Here is an 18,140-nt window from a genome sequence, read left to right on the forward strand (position 1 = left end):
GACAACCCCCCCACCCCTGGAGTACTGCATCCAGCTCTGGGGTCCTCAGCACAGGGAAGACATGGACCTATTGGAGCGAGTCCAGAGGAGGGCCATGAAAATCATCAGAGGGCTGGAGCACCTCTCCTGTGAGGAAAGACTGGGAGAGTTGGGGTTGCTCAGCCTGGAGAAGAGAAGGCTCCAGGGAGACCTCAAAGCAGCCTTTCAAAACTTAAAGGGGCCTTATAAGAAAAACGGGGACAGACTTTTCAGTAGGGCCTGTAGCAGCAGGACAGATCAGGCATTGAAGAGGTCCCTGCTCATTGCCAGGGGGTTGGACTAAATGACCTTTAAAGGTCCTTTCCAGCACAAACCATTCTATGATTCACTAAGGCTTTTTAGAACAAAACCCATTGCTACAAACTTTCTAGTGATTGAGCTGCTCTGAAAGGTCTGGATTTCTTCTCTATAATCTTCCACAGCCTTGAACCCTGTCACAGAAGCATTCCTTTCAGATCAATGACCGTATCCTAATGCTGGATAGGAAACACTACCCATGTTCTTCCAAATCATGAAGCAGTCAACTAAATTGTATCATTTGATCTCCTTGTGCAAACTGAAAGTTGTGAGAACAGCAGGTGAAAATGCCAGTGAATGTGCTCGGATGAGCAGTTGTTTGTATTCTATAAACCACGGGTCCTCAAACTTTTTAACCAGGGGGCCGGCGCGTGGATGCAGTGGCAGGCAGCCATCTGCGGCTGCTTGGTTCCCCCCCCAACCCCCGGCGGGGGGGTCTGTAAATAACCAGGGGCAGGATTGAGGACCCTGGGGGGCCGTATCCAGCCCGCGGGCCGTAGTTTGAGGACTATTTTTCCTACATTAGAACTGCAAAGGATTCGGGCAGTGCAGGAAAAAAAATAAAAAGCAGCACACACACCAGAAAAACCAACCCCAAGATAAAAAAACAAACCAAAAAGGTATTTAGCCACATGAATCTCACTGCCTACGGCGGCTACACCCTTAGCACTAGTGAAAAAACCCCAAACCGAACAAAAAGGTTTTCTTTAAGGCAAGGCAGACAGGACAGTTAGGTGATGTGAGAAATTCTATCTGCAGACAAGACTTTAATTAACACCCACCCCACCCCCATTATGCTGTATAGAAAGAAGGCACTCCAGTACTTAAGCAAAATACTACAATTCTGCAAAATGCCCATCTTTGTCCAGTGCCGACAATGAGATCTGCATCGCACTGGTATGTTTACTTGTTTCAGAATTGGAATTTTATCAGCCTTTTATCATAGTGATGAAAAACTATTTTATATTTCACAGCATTTATAAATAAAAATGATAATCAAAGGGCAGCTAGATAATTAGCTGAAATTAATTAGCCAGAAAAACTGGCCTTTAAACAAGTGAATTAAGTGCATTGCTGCTTAACAGCAATACAAGCTTCTTTGTCTGATTGACAGTAGCAGTGCTGCTGCTCTGAAGCCTACACTTAAAGTACACAGTTAAGAGAACAAACCCAGCCCTTTCGCTAATTATTAGAAACTAGTATTACATTCGTGGTTATGCAAGTAACGCATGCATATATTCACTCAGAGATGCTGAGCTTTCTGATTGCAGAGATAGAGATGGATCATTTGAATTGCTCAAGTGACAGAGAAATTACAATATAAATATGCTGTCATTCAGGCAATGTTGTCATTACTTCCTTCGGGCTTTTTTCCAGTATCTCTCTTATTTCAGGAAGAATTTAACAGCAAAGTTGTTCTGTAATTAGTACCACATGAATTGTGTTCATAAAGAGAAGTCTTAAATAATCTAGCTATGATTAGCTAGATTCATTCATCCTCTGAAATCAGTGCTGAAAGAATAAAAAAATGGTGAGCAGATCAAGATGACAAATTTTGCACAGCTTTTTTTTTTCTCCTCTTTTTCCTCTCATTAACTTCACACTGTATTTTTCAAAGATTTGGGGCATAGCTGGCCAAAACCTAGTTAGTTTCCTCAAAGCAAACAACCAACTAATTTATTAATTACTAATCTAGAAAGATTTCCTACTTCATTACATACTAATTTACTTTCAACTTTTTAAGCACTTATTCTTTGACTGTAAGGTGGTAAAAGTATTAAAGATTTGGGAACATGATTTCATAAACAACTTGATATAATTTAAAATGACACAAACTCTGAAAACCAGCACTATTCAGGTGTAGTGGTCATCTTGATCACAGTATCATTAAAATGTCACTGCTTACATGAGTAAAGTCGTTCAAATAAAGACAACATTGTGAAGAAGAAAAGACTTTCAGACAGAAACTCTCCCAGTACCCAGAAAGTAGCTTTTAACAGATCACCTTTGGTTTGTCTTACAGCTGCAGTGCCTGCCACTTCTGTCCCTCCTTGCCTGGTCTCATGTGGTAGGGTGCCAGAATCACTTATTCACCTTTACACCTTCTCTTTAGCTATGATTTAAAATAACCTCGCCAGCGTGGCTACTCTTTTTCTCCCCGCATTGTTCTGAGGTATCCATCATCAAAATCTTGCTCAGACCAACGTGAGCAACAAAAAAAGGTTGCTGTTAAGAGCAACCTCAAGTGATCAGGTTCCGAGATCCATGATAAGTCACAGATCACAGAAAGAAGATGCTTACCCTCTAATATTTCCTAAATATACAGAAAGTTTTAATTAATGCCTGCAAAAATTAAGAACAGTGGAGCAAGGAAAAAAAAGACAATATAATCCTCTATATAGTAGAATGTATCACATGTGAGCGAAAAAGGTCCCAGCTTCCTCAAAATAGAAAAAAAACCCACTGTTCTTCCCTCAGGGTGCATACTATTAAAACCATTTAAATGTCCAGAGACACTGCAGAGTCTCCTTCTGTGGAGCCTCCTTCTCTGGAGACATTCAAAACCTGCCTGGACACGACTCTGTGCAGCCTGCTCTAGGTGAACCTGCTTCAGCAGCGGGTTGGGCTAGACGATCTCCAGAGGGCCCTTCCAATGCTGACCAGTCTGTGAAATAAATGCATGTTATCCAAAAAAAAAAAAAAAAAGTAACAAACAACAGAACACTCAGCCCCACTAGATGGCATCACTGAAAAAGCTGCCTGTGGGTGAGCTGTGTATCGATCTTCGCACACACCGACAACTTTATTCATCGATACTACAAACTCAGTATGTCTGCTGACCAGGAGGCAGGCCTGAAAAGCACAGCTTATATGTCTTCTTGAAGCTTCTTTGCTATGAGGAAGTGATTTTTGAATTGTTGCATTCTCAAATTTTGGTGCTTTTAGTAATAGTAATAGTTTAATCATAAATAAAAGTAGTAGTTTAATAATGCTGCGATGCAATGACATTGGCGGGGGGGGGGGGGGGAAGGTGTGTAAAATTAGGTCTATATTACATGCAAAAAAATGTCACTGACATTTTAATTGTAAGCAATAAAAATTAACCGACACCTCAGAAATATTAATTTTAAATTTTAATTTATTTTATTGCTTAAATATAGATTGCACAGTGTGTTCTTACATTTATTGAAAATGGTTCATTACGTACAGTACAGAATATATGACCATCAGAACAACAGACAGATTAGCCCTACTCTGATTTTGGACAACAGGCTATTTCTATCTTTTGAAATTAACAAGGATTTAATTTACTTTAATGTGACCCACTATCAAAAGCTATAATTTTTCAAATGACATAATGGGAAAGAGAACCCAAAGCAAAAGCTGGAATACATTTAAAGGGCTGGATACTGATTTATAAACATTGTGACAGCACTCAATGTGTTGCAGATAACACAGGACCAGTATGCAGATGGAGCTTTTAAGTTCTGCAACTTGTCTCAAGAACATGTAAGTGAAACAAAGCAACTTTATACTGTACAATGGCATTCTTAATCCATTTGGTTTCTTTCTTTAGCTACATATAACAATAGCTACCAAAACAGTACATTTTACAGTCACTCCTATCTCCCAGCTCTCTAGAAAGGCCCGAGTGAAGCAATTATCAACTTACAGACTCCCTGAACTTCCAGAAAGGAAGAAATTAAATATCATGTGAACACAGTGTGTTACAAGCTCTTCATTCCCTGCACAATACCTGCACAACACCTGCATTTCCCAAACAAACTTCGTTTGAACATTGAAAACATGGAAACCTACTATTAGCATAAATGAAAAAATACTTCATAAACAGAAAACGAAATGCTGAATCTAGTTATTTTCACATGCAGCATTCATGCAACAGAATTTAATCACAGAAACAATCCTGTATTTATAGCACAGTCTCCATACTGCAAGAGTGTAAACAGAAGTACATTCTTTCTTAGACTCCTCATTTTCTTTTTGTACAAAAGTGCAGTGTTATTCTTAAAAAATTACAGTGGATAAGTGTTTTACATTGTATCCCTAGGTTAAATTTACGATTTAAAAAATTACACTCTTTATATAGGCCAAAAAACTATTATGTCTTACCTTAAAAAAAAAAAAAAAAAAGAAAAAGTGAAAACTAAAAGCTAGAGTCCTATTTATGTGTAGACTGTGGTCTGATCAGGCTGATAACGCTGCAGCAGTAAAAATCACAACGGAATGCTGTAGATAAGGGGCTGTTTCGTCATCCACTAACAGCTGTGATTGCACTGTTAAACTGAAAAGAAGGTCTCAATTACCTTTTGAGTTTTGTGAATGCTTTCTGAAAGTCTCAGCATGTTATCTCATAGGTTTAAGTAGCTGATATTATGTCACATCAGGCTTTTAAAAGTAGTCCAGTGGAATACTGTACTACAGTTCAAAAAAATTAAAATCCTTTTTACAGTGGGCTTGCAAATGCTCAAACCAGCTAATTAGCTGGTCTGATAACCAGATTCACATCTTAGAATTATGCAGTCAAAGATTATTTTAGGCTGGAACTTCTGAAGGTCATCAAAACCAAGCTCCTGCTCAAAGCAGGGCTAAGAGATTGTTAGATCACTTTATTCACGGCCTGATTGCTGTTGATGGAAACTGCTGGCTAACTTAAATGTTTTACATTTATTACACATATTTGAGAACATTCATTCATGTTTGTGTTGCTTCAGTCAGATTCAGAGAGATTAAGGGACTTCAAATGTACTATTCATGGCATCAACAAAAGCTGGTTTTTTTTGTCTGCAGAATTTAATGAGTCATAAAGCTAGTTTTGACAACTCTTATCAAGATGTCAGTGATTTGCCATATCAGTTTTACTTCACTTATATTTGAATATATACTCAGATACATAAACCTATGAAAGTTACCATATTTTCCTTATTTCTAGAAAGGTTTGAGAAATGAAACAAAAACGAACACAGAGATGCATCTCTAAAAATGCTTTTGCTTGACAAGATATATAATGAGTTCTGGTCTTTAAATGGTTTCATCCGGTTTTCTTTCAATTTCTAAAATATCATTAAAAAGCTGTATTAAACTACAGAGAAATACCTCAGAGAATATATTTGTAATTTCTGTATTTATGATTTAAAATGCCCTCAGTTTATTTTCTGCTATACTAAATATATCTCTCGTGTATTTATACTAAAGCAGACAGTAAAATACTACTGCATTTTCAAAAGTACAGTTGTAAACCATACACCTTAAGACATGAAAAATATTGCACAATTCAGTGCTTCGAGAGGAGATTTCTCCTCTCTTAGGCAAAGCAGTTAACTTTTAGCAAGAAACACATGACATACACTGGGTGTATACACCTATGTGATGCATCAAAAAAATACTTAAGAAGTGTCCATTAATTCATTTACTGTACTTGAACACATGTAAGGTATTGGTTTTTTCCACATAGTCCAAAATAAACAAGTTGACTAGCTATGACAGCATGAACAAAAGGGAGCTAAGTTAGTGCTCCACTGGTTCCATTTAACGAGATGAAGCAAGCCAAAAGCATTCTATTTGGATATATAGTTGAGATGGAGAGGAGGAAGAAAACACGAACCAAACAAAACCCGAAACAAACCAAACCAAACCCAATTCAGCTTCAACACGTTCTTTAGTTACAATGCCTCAAATAAAGGAATTTACAGAAATACAATATCCTAGAGTAACTGAAATATTCACCTATATGGCAAGACAAGTTTTAAATCTGACTTTTAGATGTACTCAAATATGAAAATGAATAAACATGATCTATGAAAAAAACCTAACTACAAATCTGTATTACAGAAGAAAAAAACTCAAGACCATCTCACGAGTTTGGCTAGAGTAACTTGTATTTGGCTCACGTCCATCATTATTTTAAAGTTAGCTTAGATGAAATAAACAATAAAATTTGAAAACTCATCTTGTTCTTTCTATTGTACTCTACTCTAAATAATGTCCAGCAGACTTCAGAAGACACTTAATACACACAAAGATCTGGAAACTTCATCTCATAGACTGGAACAGATTGGTAATGAGCATGTCCAGCAGTAATGGTCATCGTTCCTGAGGGGCTAGGTGGAGGACTGTGTGAGAAGAACAATCAATATATATAATTTATAATTATAGACTGCTTTCTTTTTTGTAATGTTATACACTAATAGCTGATAAACAAGAGTAAACTACCAACCCCCAATCATATTTTATCCTATTCCTGAAATTCTAATGAAATTATCATGCCTTGGGTTTTGTTTTTTGTACTTTGATCTAAACCATCAACTTCGCTGATGTTACAGAGCTATGAAAATGTATTTTATTACTAACAAATACTATTTATGCTGCACAAAGGATGTTCACAGCTGTCTATAATAACGTCATGCACTATTTTGGGTGTTCAATATCTACATACTTTCTCAAACAGATACAGCAATGGTAAAACAACAGCATTCTTCAGTACTACCAGTATACATAGAAATACTGTAAGTATACTATGACATGTTTTCTGGATATTCTCCACTACCAAAAAGATTCAAAACACCCCCATGAAAATCAAAGTGACTGTTTTAGATGAAGACTACTTTTTTTTCAGCGCGCTGGTTTTAGCTGGGGTAGAGTTCATTTTCTCCATAGTAGCTGGTATATGGCTGTGCTTTGGATTTGTGATCAGAACAGTGTGGATAACACAGGAATGTTTTTGTTATTGCTGAGCAGCGCTTACACAGAGGCAAGGGCTTTTCTGCTCCTCACCCCACCACACCAGCAAATAGGCTGGGAGGGGCACAAGATGCTGGGAGGGGACACAGCCAGGACAGCTGACCCCAACTGACCAAAGGGATATTCCATACCATACGACATCACGCTCAGCAATAATAGCTTTAAGCGAAGAAGTAGGAAGCAGGGGACATCTGGAGTTACAGCATTTGTCTTGCAAAGTAACCGTTATGTGTGATGGAGCCCTGCTTCCTGGCAGTGGCTGAACATCTGCCTGACGATGGGCAGTAGTGAAGGAATTCCTTGTTTTCTTGCGCGTGCTGCTTTTTCTGTACCTATTAAACTGTTTTTATCTCAACCCATGAGTTTTCTCACTTTTACCCTTTCAATTCTCTTCCCCATCCCACTGAAGGGGAGTGAGTCAGTGGCTGTGTGGGGATGAATTGCCTACCAGGGTTAAACAACAACATTCATCTAAAACAATTCTTTCCTGCCTATTACATGTTTTTAAGAGCACTATGACACGACCCATCTGAAAGCAGTCACAATTAACTTTATAACTAATTTTTCATTTATTATATTCTTCTTGCATAAAGCCTTACCGAATGGTGAGTTCCAGTATCTGTGCAAGTCTATCATGGAGCAAGTTTGCCTAGGGGAAAAATAAAATAAAATAGCAAATTATTAACTACTATACATTGATCTGCTAAAAGGAATGAGCAAGGCCACACTCAGTGAGCATGTTCCACAACACCACATGGCAAATCTAGGCAGCATTTCTTGTCTTGATTTCTTTTTACACTGCTGCAAGGATTCTGAACCCTGAAGAGGGATGTGAGTTTGCTTAACAAACCTGAAATACATTTAAATTATTCAAAATATATAAAGAGCTAAATACTGCTCCAGTTATTCCAGAATGAAAAAAGAATGGACTGTGAATCTAGATTTCAAAGATAGCAAGGAAAACATTAAGATGAAGAGTGTACAAGACTTCCATTCCTTTTCAAATGGTCTAGGAACAACCAAAAGCACACTTTAAATAACTGGAGTCTCCAAACACTGATATAATAGTGGACACAACAATTGAGGACAAAGATCTGAACTTCTTCAGAAGTAACAGCAGCAGCGACATGATAATATAAATCACCTTTAGCCAGCACATCCCCTTTAATGCTTATACAAGTATCTTCAATGCTGTATAACATTTTTCAGAAACTCACTTTGGTTTCACATTGTGCCGCGATTTCTTCAAATGGTGCTTTTTGAAACTTTTCAATCACAAGACGCCTTTTCTCTTTTTCTTGTTCTTCAAGTCCATTGTTATCTTAAAGTTTAAAAAAAAACACAAAAAACAAACGTAATCTTTGCCTATCAAGTACAAGTGATATAAACCTTCAAATGTGCACTGAAGAAGCATACACAGTATTTGAAGTGATGCAACCATATGCAAGCAAGCTGTCATCTGTCATTGCTTCTACAGAAAAATGCAGATACAATTCCAGGGAGCTGGTGTGAGGACCCCTTTCTTGCTATGTGCTTTAACTACAAGTACATTCAGGTTTCCTTTTGCTTTATCATCTGGACTCAAGACTGCACTTCTCAGTCACTGCAAACAAGTTCAACAGAAAAGAACGGAGTATCTTCCCTCCCAGTATCATGAAGATAGGTGGGCAGAATTTTCTATTAGAATTTGGGAAAAGTGAGTTCAACCTCCATAGGCTGTGTGAAGCTACAACCAGCTGGAACTTTCCAGCATGTAATGAATTTAAGGAAAACTGTCAAATTTATTTACTGAAAATGTCAGTGCCTATTGTTTAAAACATTAAAGTCTATTCCATATTTTGGACAAGATTTTGGTGGACCGAACAGCATTTATTAGTAATTAGTGATATGAAAGAAGGAACAATGATAATTCTCAGTTCTGGTAACTAGGTCGCTTGTCATAAAAATATTCTTTTTAAAAAAGTAAGTGTTTTTGAAGTCCGCAATGTGTACCTTACAATCTGTTTTCTGAATGCACTGAAAACCTGAAAGTCTTGGTATGCAAAAAATACCTAAGTTGTTTTATAAATAATTACTCAATGGAACTTGAAAATCTCACATTATTTATAGCTTGGACTATAAGGGCAAATTTAATAGATGACAGCCATTTCCAGATGCTTGTCATTCAGTCACACTAGCTTCAGAAACTGAATTCACTAAAATTATCAAGATATCATTTCAGAAATTTAGAAATACATAGCTGGTTTTAAATAAATTTACTAACTGAATAAACCTAAACGTAGTATTTTAATTGTTATTCTGACCATATCTTTTTCTCTAGCAATTTCACAGTAAGCTAGAACTATGCTGCATAAAAACTGTAATAAATCTTACCAATTGCTTTCTTCAAAGCTTCAAAGGTGATTTCTTCAGTATTATCAACCTAAACACAAAGAAACAAAGCCCCTTAAAACCTCACATGTAACATATAAGCTTCTAAAAAATAAGGAATGTGATAAATACAGAAGGCCAAAACAGCCACAGCATTTTCTGCCTTACAAGTTTCTAATAGCTTTATCTGGAGGTTCTATTACAGCTGACAGATCACTAATTCATGTTTTTAAGCCACTGCAATTAGTGAGGAAATTGTTATCAAACAAGATCAAGAAAAACTTTCCAAGTTCTAGCCAAGACAGTCTATGGCAACAATACTTTGGAAAAGGACTTAATTTTGGCAGAACAGTCCTTTGGGTCAGGAATATGCTGCGGTGTTTCTATAGTTAAGCGTCAGTACTGGTTCTTGGACAGCTCTTGTGAATAAGAGCAACTGCTTCCTGAGACTAGCTGAGCTACCAGCAATGTGGTACTAAAGAGATGGTAGCAAAGGGTAGAGTGGAAATTTATTACTGCTTTAGGCTAACTTCATACCAGTACGGGCTCCCAATAATTTGGTGCTTATGCCATAAACGTTGGAGCTAAAAGGCTCTTCTTAACAAGCTCTATTTGATGCACTGAGAAAATCTGTTCATTTAGCAATATGAATATCCATTTGTTGCTGCAGATGTACTTCATTAGGAATTGCTTGGGGCTGCAAAATTACCAAAGATGCATGAACATTTTCTCTGAAGAGCTCCAGCTCATGGATCTTTTGAGTTTCAATTCTTTGTAGACCTAGAGTTTCTGTATCATTAAGTATATTTACAGTGAAACCACTGTGATAGTAATAGGGGGAGAACGCTTAGGTGGCAGAACAGTGTTCACTTGAATATACCATGGTTTCTTGCCTTGGACTGCCTTACTTTAATCCTTCAAAACTAACTACATGTAAACTGCCAGCACTTTTATTTTTCCTTTTAAACACTAATTGTTTAGAATGGTCTAATATGATTTAAGATAAAAGATCTGTAAGGTAGCAAAAAGTTATTTTACCCTATTCAGAAGACTCTAAACTCCTTCAATTTTTCAATTCATTGATTTGACCTATAGTAAATGGAAAAGCCAGAAGTAACTGTTTCCTTTTTACATCGGTGATGTTCCAGGAGATGGAGCTGTAAATGATACTTTTCTAACAGATTTTACCATATTAGCATTGTATTCTCTACCTCTGAATATATAAAAGGTTAACAAAGACACAGCAAAACACCCTTTATGCCAAATATTTGTGGATGTGGCTAGAGATAGAGTATTCAGGTTTTGAAATAATCACCTTTTACACAATTCATATTTGGGAAATATTACTTGTTTATGGCAGCCTTTCAGATTTCTAATTAACAACCATAGTACTTGCCGATATTAGCCAGCATTTTACTTTGTTATTAATATCAGAAGACCTAGCTACTTTTACAACTGTTTTCATCTTATAAATGGTGGTAACTATGGAATAAACCATCTTCCTGAACAGGATTCACTAGCAGACTTGCCACAACAAAAAAACGTTTGATTGCATGTACAAAAGAATTTCATTTGTATTGTATACAGTAACAGATATTTTATGAATAAACAGTCTTCTACCTCAGACAGTGTACCAATGATACCATACATCATTAATCCTAAAACTTCCATTAAGTGGTTTATCCTTGCAATCATAAAGCCTCATGGTCCTTTGGATAATGTTATACTTACTAATCTACATAGGAATAAAACAAGATATAATATACTTGAAGTTTTTTCTTTTTTCCTCCTCTTGAGTTACATCCAGTTTATCACCTTATGGGGCAGGTGGCCAAAAATGCACATTACGAAGGCACAAGATTAGCCAAAATTACAGAGCACCATTATTGAAGTGGTTGAGTCACCATCCCTGGAGGTATTTAAAAGACATATAGATGTGGCACTTAGGGACATGGTTTAGTGGTGGACTGGGTAGTGCTGAGTTAACAGTTGGATTCAGTGATCTTAAGGGCAACGAGAAGTTCATTCTTGACTATCTACCAGTTTTTCAGTTGTTCATGATATAGGTATCAAAGGGCAGTTAGTTAATTGGAAAGTACTGGTTTTCCCTTTGCATTGTAAACAAACATTGCAAAGCAACTAAAGGAGGAATGCTTCATTTCATGCATTTCTGATCAATAAAATTCTTGTTTATAAGATAGATAAACAGTAATTCATTATCCAAGACATTGTACCACATTAAACTGAGAACTCATGCAAAGATTTTGATTTATCTACAACTGCTGTATCATCTTCAAAAAATGTCCATAGATCAATGCTTAACACATCAGCATAATCACCTAAATCTGAAGTGGAAACTTCTATAATTTAACTCTACTTTCATGAGAGATGTTCAATATCATACATATAACACATTATTTTAATATGTAATACATAATACAATAACATATAGTAAAAGATTTTTAAAAAGGATACTAATTGCAAACACCCCCATTCCTATTTGGAGCCTTTACTTCCTTCAGAAAGCTAAAAATTGTGATAATCTGGCTTTTTTTCAAACAGCTTTTCTTCTTTCTTCTTAACTTGTGTCTAGTTTATCTCTATGCTTGCTAAAGCATGACAGCAAATGAACACAAAATACCATCTGAGGTATCATCAGCACAAAGCAGAAAGAAAAAATAACAGTGATGCAAAACCTAAATCACTTCTGTCCATAAGTTCTAAAATGAAACTTGCTCCTTTGCAATAGCTTAATATTGCATTTTTAACTAACATTCACCTTGACTCTATCCACACATTGTTTCATATCCCTAGCTGGTTTGTGCTTGAAGATGGCAAAGGTAGGTTTCTTTTGCAGGTCCAAACGCCTCAATTTCAACAGCTAATCTCCATCACAGCCAGGAGAAATCTGGTTAATAAGAATCAGCAGAATCTTGAAAAAGATTCAGCAGAAATAGAAATTTATTTTAAGACATACTTCAAATGAAGTGTCATAAGATGTGGGATCATTTAACTTATAATGCAGTCTTCCTAAGGGGTAATCAGCATCAGCTCCTGTACACTACATATGAACTTTTTATTGCTACCTTATTCTTCCTGTGACTATGAAGCACTGTGTGCTAAACTGTTTTGGTCTATGTATGTAGCCTGCCCAGCCTTTACCTGCCACCCTCAAAGACAGCAGGTGTCCCACTATTCTTCTATCTGTCAGCCCCATGCTGATGAAAAAGATGCTCAAGATACTTCAGATGATGCAGATATACAGATGCAGGACTCCATTTGATCCCTCAAAATCCAAAGAAAATATTTCAGGATATTTACTCACAAAATATTAGTTGTTCAGCATAGATATGTATTACTACCATATTCTGCAGCACTATCTGTAAAAACTATAACAACAAAATGTTTTTTACAGCAAGATCACATTTCTACAAACACAGGAGTAAAAAAAAAAAATCAAAATAACAAAACAATTTATATTGCTGAAACAATTAGATACAAGACTTTCTGGGAAAACTTCATTTGCATCCCCCCCTCCCCTGAATATACTGCTTTAAAATATTCCACCATTTTCATACCTTATCCTCTGTGTTATTGCCAGGCAGAATATCCACCTGAATAGATACTGTGTCCACAATGCTCTTCCTCCTAGAGAGTCTGTCCTCATCTAGAAGAAAAACAACTTATCTCACTTTTGTATAACAGTTGAAACACGATCAATCAAATTTCTACGCATCAGATGCTGATTTGTTTCTATATGCCTATCTAACCAAAGATCATGTATTTTATCATTTGGACTGTTGTGAAAAGTTACCAGTTACTGATCTGAGTTACTAAATATGAAGGAAAATAACCTTTTTGTTGTCCCTTCCCCCTCTGATCCCAGACCTTGCCAACTTTCCCTTAGAACACCAGATTTTTTTTTTAAATAACATAGCACATGATGATATATTGCTGCAGAGTAATTTACAAATATTTTTTTCATTGTGAAAATGAAATATTAAGATCTTAATCTGAAGGTATTCTGAAACAGAAAAGGGCTTCTTAGAAGCTGCCTCATTGACAGAAGAAATGAAGATTTCTGAATGAAATGAACAGCACTCCTTCCTTGTTCTTGTTACTATAAGCACCATATTCAGTCAGAAGTCTAAAAATCTACTTGGAAGAAAAATTTCCGTTTCTAACTTCCTAAAAACATTTTTAGCAAGTCCAGCTGGCCTCTTCAGAGTAAGACCAACTGTGCTAATACTAAAAGGAGCACAACAATTTCATTAATGCATAAGCAGATCATCATCAAATGATCCATCAGTTGATGGATTTTCCTTTTGTGATTGCATTCCTGAGACAAACACACCAATAAAATTTTCTCATTTCTGACATTTAATCCATTAACAAAATATTAAAAAAAAAAATCAGTAAAAATACATTTACAGACATGTCATGAGGATCCTCTGACAAATGGAGACTTGAGTGGCCTGACTTCTGTGTATCTCATTTACAAAACCATGAATTGTGATGGCACATTTCATATTTTAGCTGAGATCAAGACTTTTAGACCTGGCCATTATTTTCTGATGACTTGAACTGCACAGTTAGAAGCACCTACAGGCACCTGATACTAAGATAAGGGGAGCAACTGTAAACCCCCCCCCTCCCCCACTGCAAGGTAATTTATGCTGGTTCTTCTGCAGCTTTTGTTTAAACTGCTTCTAGCGAAGCCCTTTTGCAGTGCAAATATTGAGTATGAACAAACAGGATTCATTCCAGCAGAGCTGAACATACTCAGCTTTTGAAAATCAAGAAATAACCTTCACAAGTCACATAAACAAAATGCCATTTTAAGATCAAGAGGCAGTGACAGAACAAGATTAGTGAAAAAACACCTGAATTCTAGCTATCTTTGCCAGGTTCTCAGAGACCCAGAAGCATTTGAAGTGGCATTTTGAAGGATTTACTTAATTTTTAATCCCTGATGGCTCGCTGGTACACGACCCAGTACACACAGTCTGAGGAAAGCACCTTATCCCTCAAGAGTAAACACAAGACAAAACTACATCTTTGCTGCCATCTTGCTGCTCTCTCTGCAATCGACATGCAAACACCAGAAGATACATTTCTGGGACTACTTTGGATAGAATTAATTTTTGCAGTGGATGCCTCACTCTACTTGCCTAATAAAAATGCCCATTTGTCTCTAATTTCAATGTATTAAGTGAGTAAAAATTTGTGAAAATTGCCATTTTTTCTGTTGTATGATGTAAAGGCCATCTCCACACACACAAAGGAGCCCAGTGGCACCAGGGCAGTGGCGGAGCCCTAATAACCACTGCCCTGTCCCCTGCCAGGGCTGTCCCAGGCACCCACCCATAGGGCAGTGGGAGCAGCTCTCTGGGTCACCTCACTGACTGTGGCGGTATCAGTGACTGGGGTACCGAACACATTGTGGGATGCAGGGGAACAGCATCTTGGGATTGCATAAGGCTCAGTAAGGGATGTTTAGGGGAGGAAGCAAGGGTGGGGAAAAGGAGGACTGAGATGGTTTGAGAAGGAGCAAGCAAGGAAAATACTGGGTGAAGGCATCGGTCCCATGTAAACCAGTTACTGATTGGTACCTGCATCTGGCCCTGCTCTGAGCATCACCAGCACAGCCTGCCCCATCTTCTGATTGAATTCCATTTCTCTTTTCCTGGGGGAGGGACTCTATTCTTTGTGCAGGTGTGCACATGGGGGTCTGAGCGCAGCACCTGGAGTCAGACCACAGGTCAGAAGGCCTGTGTGTCTGGAGCAAGTGATAGTGCACAGTATCAATGTGTGATCACGAGGGAATGTCAAGCGGGACCAGCAGGTGAGTGGGTCAAGTGGCCTGGGAGCAAGGGGTGTCTGTGTGTGTCTGGCGCTCTGTGTCTCTGAGGGGGAGGCACCTGGAGCAACCAGGAGGCTCAGGCCAACTGTCTGAAAGACCATGGAGCCTGGGGGGTTTATTGAGACCCACATGTACACACATGTCTGCGCTTCTACGCACAGCTGGGATCTGTATCAGCAGCTGGACTGGGGCTGTGGGCCGTGGGGACTCACATATTCAGGTGCCAGTGACTGGGGAGACTGCGAACCAGGAGACAGCTGGTGAGCAGTATGTAAGCCCAGCTGCTGGTGGCATGCACACAGAACATATGCATGTATACCTGTGCCACTAACAGGCCTTCATCCTGAAAAGCCAGCCAATAAGATGAATCATCATTCTGTGAACAGCTGAGAGCTCCTTCCAACTTTTTACCAAGTTCTTGCAACGTCACTCAGAGGTAATTAGCACTACCACAAAAATGATACCTACAGCCCTACTACCTGCTCTGAAAAAGAAAATCAGAATATAATGTAGAATCCCAAATCAAGAGTAAACACAAAGACAAAGCTTGCAGCTGGTAACACTGCTACAGGTATATCAAGGAGATAAAAAAAAAAAAGCAGAAGGAACACAAAATACACTAAGTACAACACAATTTCTGGCTTAAAGATCTTCTAAAAACATATTGTCTTTTTGACTGTGCACATCCTATACAGACACACTACAGCTAGCAGGAGAGCAGGCTGACTACAGCTCAGTTTTACCTTTTGACTTGTGTCTGCACTTATGAGGTTTTTTGCCTGATGAAAATAGAGCTAAATTAAAAAAAAATTACACATGTATAGACAAAAAAATTATTAAATGTGCATTTAAATTATCAGCTTCCCCCCTCCCCAAATAAGGAAGAGAACAAGGTACAGGAAGTTGCAGATATTAATGTCATTCAAACTGATAAGAAGTCCCAAAACCTAAAACAAAGACAGGATGATGATTTTATGTCTATAAGTCATTGTTAAGCATTATATCATTGATATTCACAAATGCTAGAAATAATTAAGATAAAAGCTTTACTGGCTTTCTGGGTTCAACCATAACTTTCACAGGAATATAGAAAAGTTGGATCCATCTTTTACTGAAATTAAATAGTATGTTTTGAGCACTATAGCATTATAATACTAGCAATGAAACATTTCACTTAAGTAAAAAATGAAAAGTTCAAGAATTCCAAGATACTCACTTTGATCTTGATTTAGTTAAATCAAAACCTTGGAAGTTCTATTCCACAGGATCAGAGATTAATGATCTTAATTAGACATGATAACAGACATGGAACCTGTTTTGATTACAGCTCTTTACAAAAAGATTACAAAAGAACTAGAATAATCTGATTCACATATGCTGAGATTTAGTGTTAAATATGGCCATTTCTCACCACCTGAAAAGGCAGTTAATCACATATTTGCAGTTAAACTCACTTAACCTTGATATCAGAACTTGCATTATCTTCCTCTGTAGAAATGCATTTTAATCAAATTACCCATGAAAACCCTAGCAAGGTCATTTGAGTACAAATAAACCTCAGTTTCTAGAGGAGGCTTAACAGAAACTTTACGCTAGGCTCTTTTTCTCGTTCACTCAGTAAAAATTTGAAAACATTTCCTTACTTGCTACCTACCTCTTCTGCCAATACTAAAATGTAACATTAACTATTTTTCTGGACACTAGAAGAAATAATCTGTCAAGTATAGCAACATTTTCCTTTTTTAGAAGACAACAACCAGCAACAGAAAACACAACACACTGCAGTTGTGTCAGAATATATCGCTAGTTTGCCTGCTAGCACTTGGGACAAAACCACATCTGCTGTTCTGGAGAACTCATTCCCTCCCATAGCAGCTATCCAAAAAAGCTTATTCAAGAGCAGGCAGCAATGTCTCTGAATCATACTGTAAGTGTGATAGATCTGGTATTCACTGTCCATATGTACTATGTTTCTTTCTATGTGTGTGCTACAAAACATAGGAATCACATTTTCCTGCTAGGTCCTTCTATTTCACAAAAAGGTCATGTTTCAGACAGGGATGCCCCATCATCTATTGCAACAGCAACCAGTTATGTACACAGAAAAACAACACATGGTTAATAAAAAAATTCTTCAGAAAATGTTTTTCAGCCCATTTTTCTCAATTGGCTGTTGAAAATATATTAAAACCTGAAAACACACAGTGCCACATACCAGCTAGTCATTCACACACTATGCTTGCATCCCAGGAAGCACAAACTCTCACAAATCTTCCTCAGGCTATTTTCATTGTGTTACCTGACATTAAGCTAGCATAGGTATCTAATGGAGGAAGACATAAAATTCTTGATTAAATCAACATCTGCTCATCAGGAATTTTACAAAAGCCATAACTCAAGTCAGCACAAAGCCATATGGCAGAAGGATGGAATATGTTCCAATCCAGTCTTTACATAAAAAGGATAAACTATGTCAACTTGTGTAATCCTTCCTTACCTTCTAACCAAGTTAATACTGAGTGAGGAACAGTAATAATCACTACTATCTTCTTAGGTATTCTTTCAAAAGCAAAGACTTTAACAAAGAAGTGGGTTCAAGAACTTTCTGCCCCACCTCCTGAATTTAAGGAAAAAATAATCTTAAAGGACACAGTGTTGAAACTTCTTAGCAATAATACAGCTGCTAATGAGGGGGGAAAAAAAACATCTTGGAAAACGAAATTACACTTAGGATTAAGTTTTGTTGCCAAGTAGGCACATTACATTTCATTGGCACACAACACTTTAAGAAAGCATTCTTAGTAACTGCTAC

At 37.4% G+C, this 18,140-nt stretch overlaps 1 protein-coding gene across 5 annotated transcripts in view; it reads right to left on the reverse strand.

Moving 5' to 3' along the window:
- Window positions 1–3,457: 3,457 nt before the first annotated feature.
- EFR3A (EFR3 homolog A) overlaps window positions 3,458–18,140 on the reverse strand; it is an 87,497-nt gene continuing 72,814 nt past the window's right edge. For 4 of the 5 annotated variants that reach the window (XM_055799290.1, XM_055799291.1, XM_055799289.1 and 1 more), the window contains 5 exons: window positions 13,044–13,132; window positions 9,469–9,517; window positions 8,313–8,416; window positions 7,695–7,744; window positions 3,458–6,467 (listed from right to left, as the gene is read on the reverse strand). In XM_055799290.1, coding sequence (XP_055655265.1) covers window positions 6,362–6,467; window positions 7,695–7,744; window positions 8,313–8,416; window positions 9,469–9,517; window positions 13,044–13,132 — 398 coding nt within the window. In that variant the 3' untranslated portion in view covers window positions 3,458–6,361. The remainder of the gene's footprint in view (window positions 6,468–7,694; window positions 7,745–8,312; window positions 8,417–9,468; window positions 9,518–13,043; window positions 13,133–18,140) is intronic. The other variant, XM_055799292.1, reaches the window with a different exon arrangement.

This window comes from Falco peregrinus, chromosome 3, assembly GCF_023634155.1.
Source record: "Falco peregrinus isolate bFalPer1 chromosome 3, bFalPer1.pri, whole genome shotgun sequence".
NCBI lineage: Eukaryota > Metazoa > Chordata > Aves > Falconiformes > Falconidae > Falco > Falco peregrinus.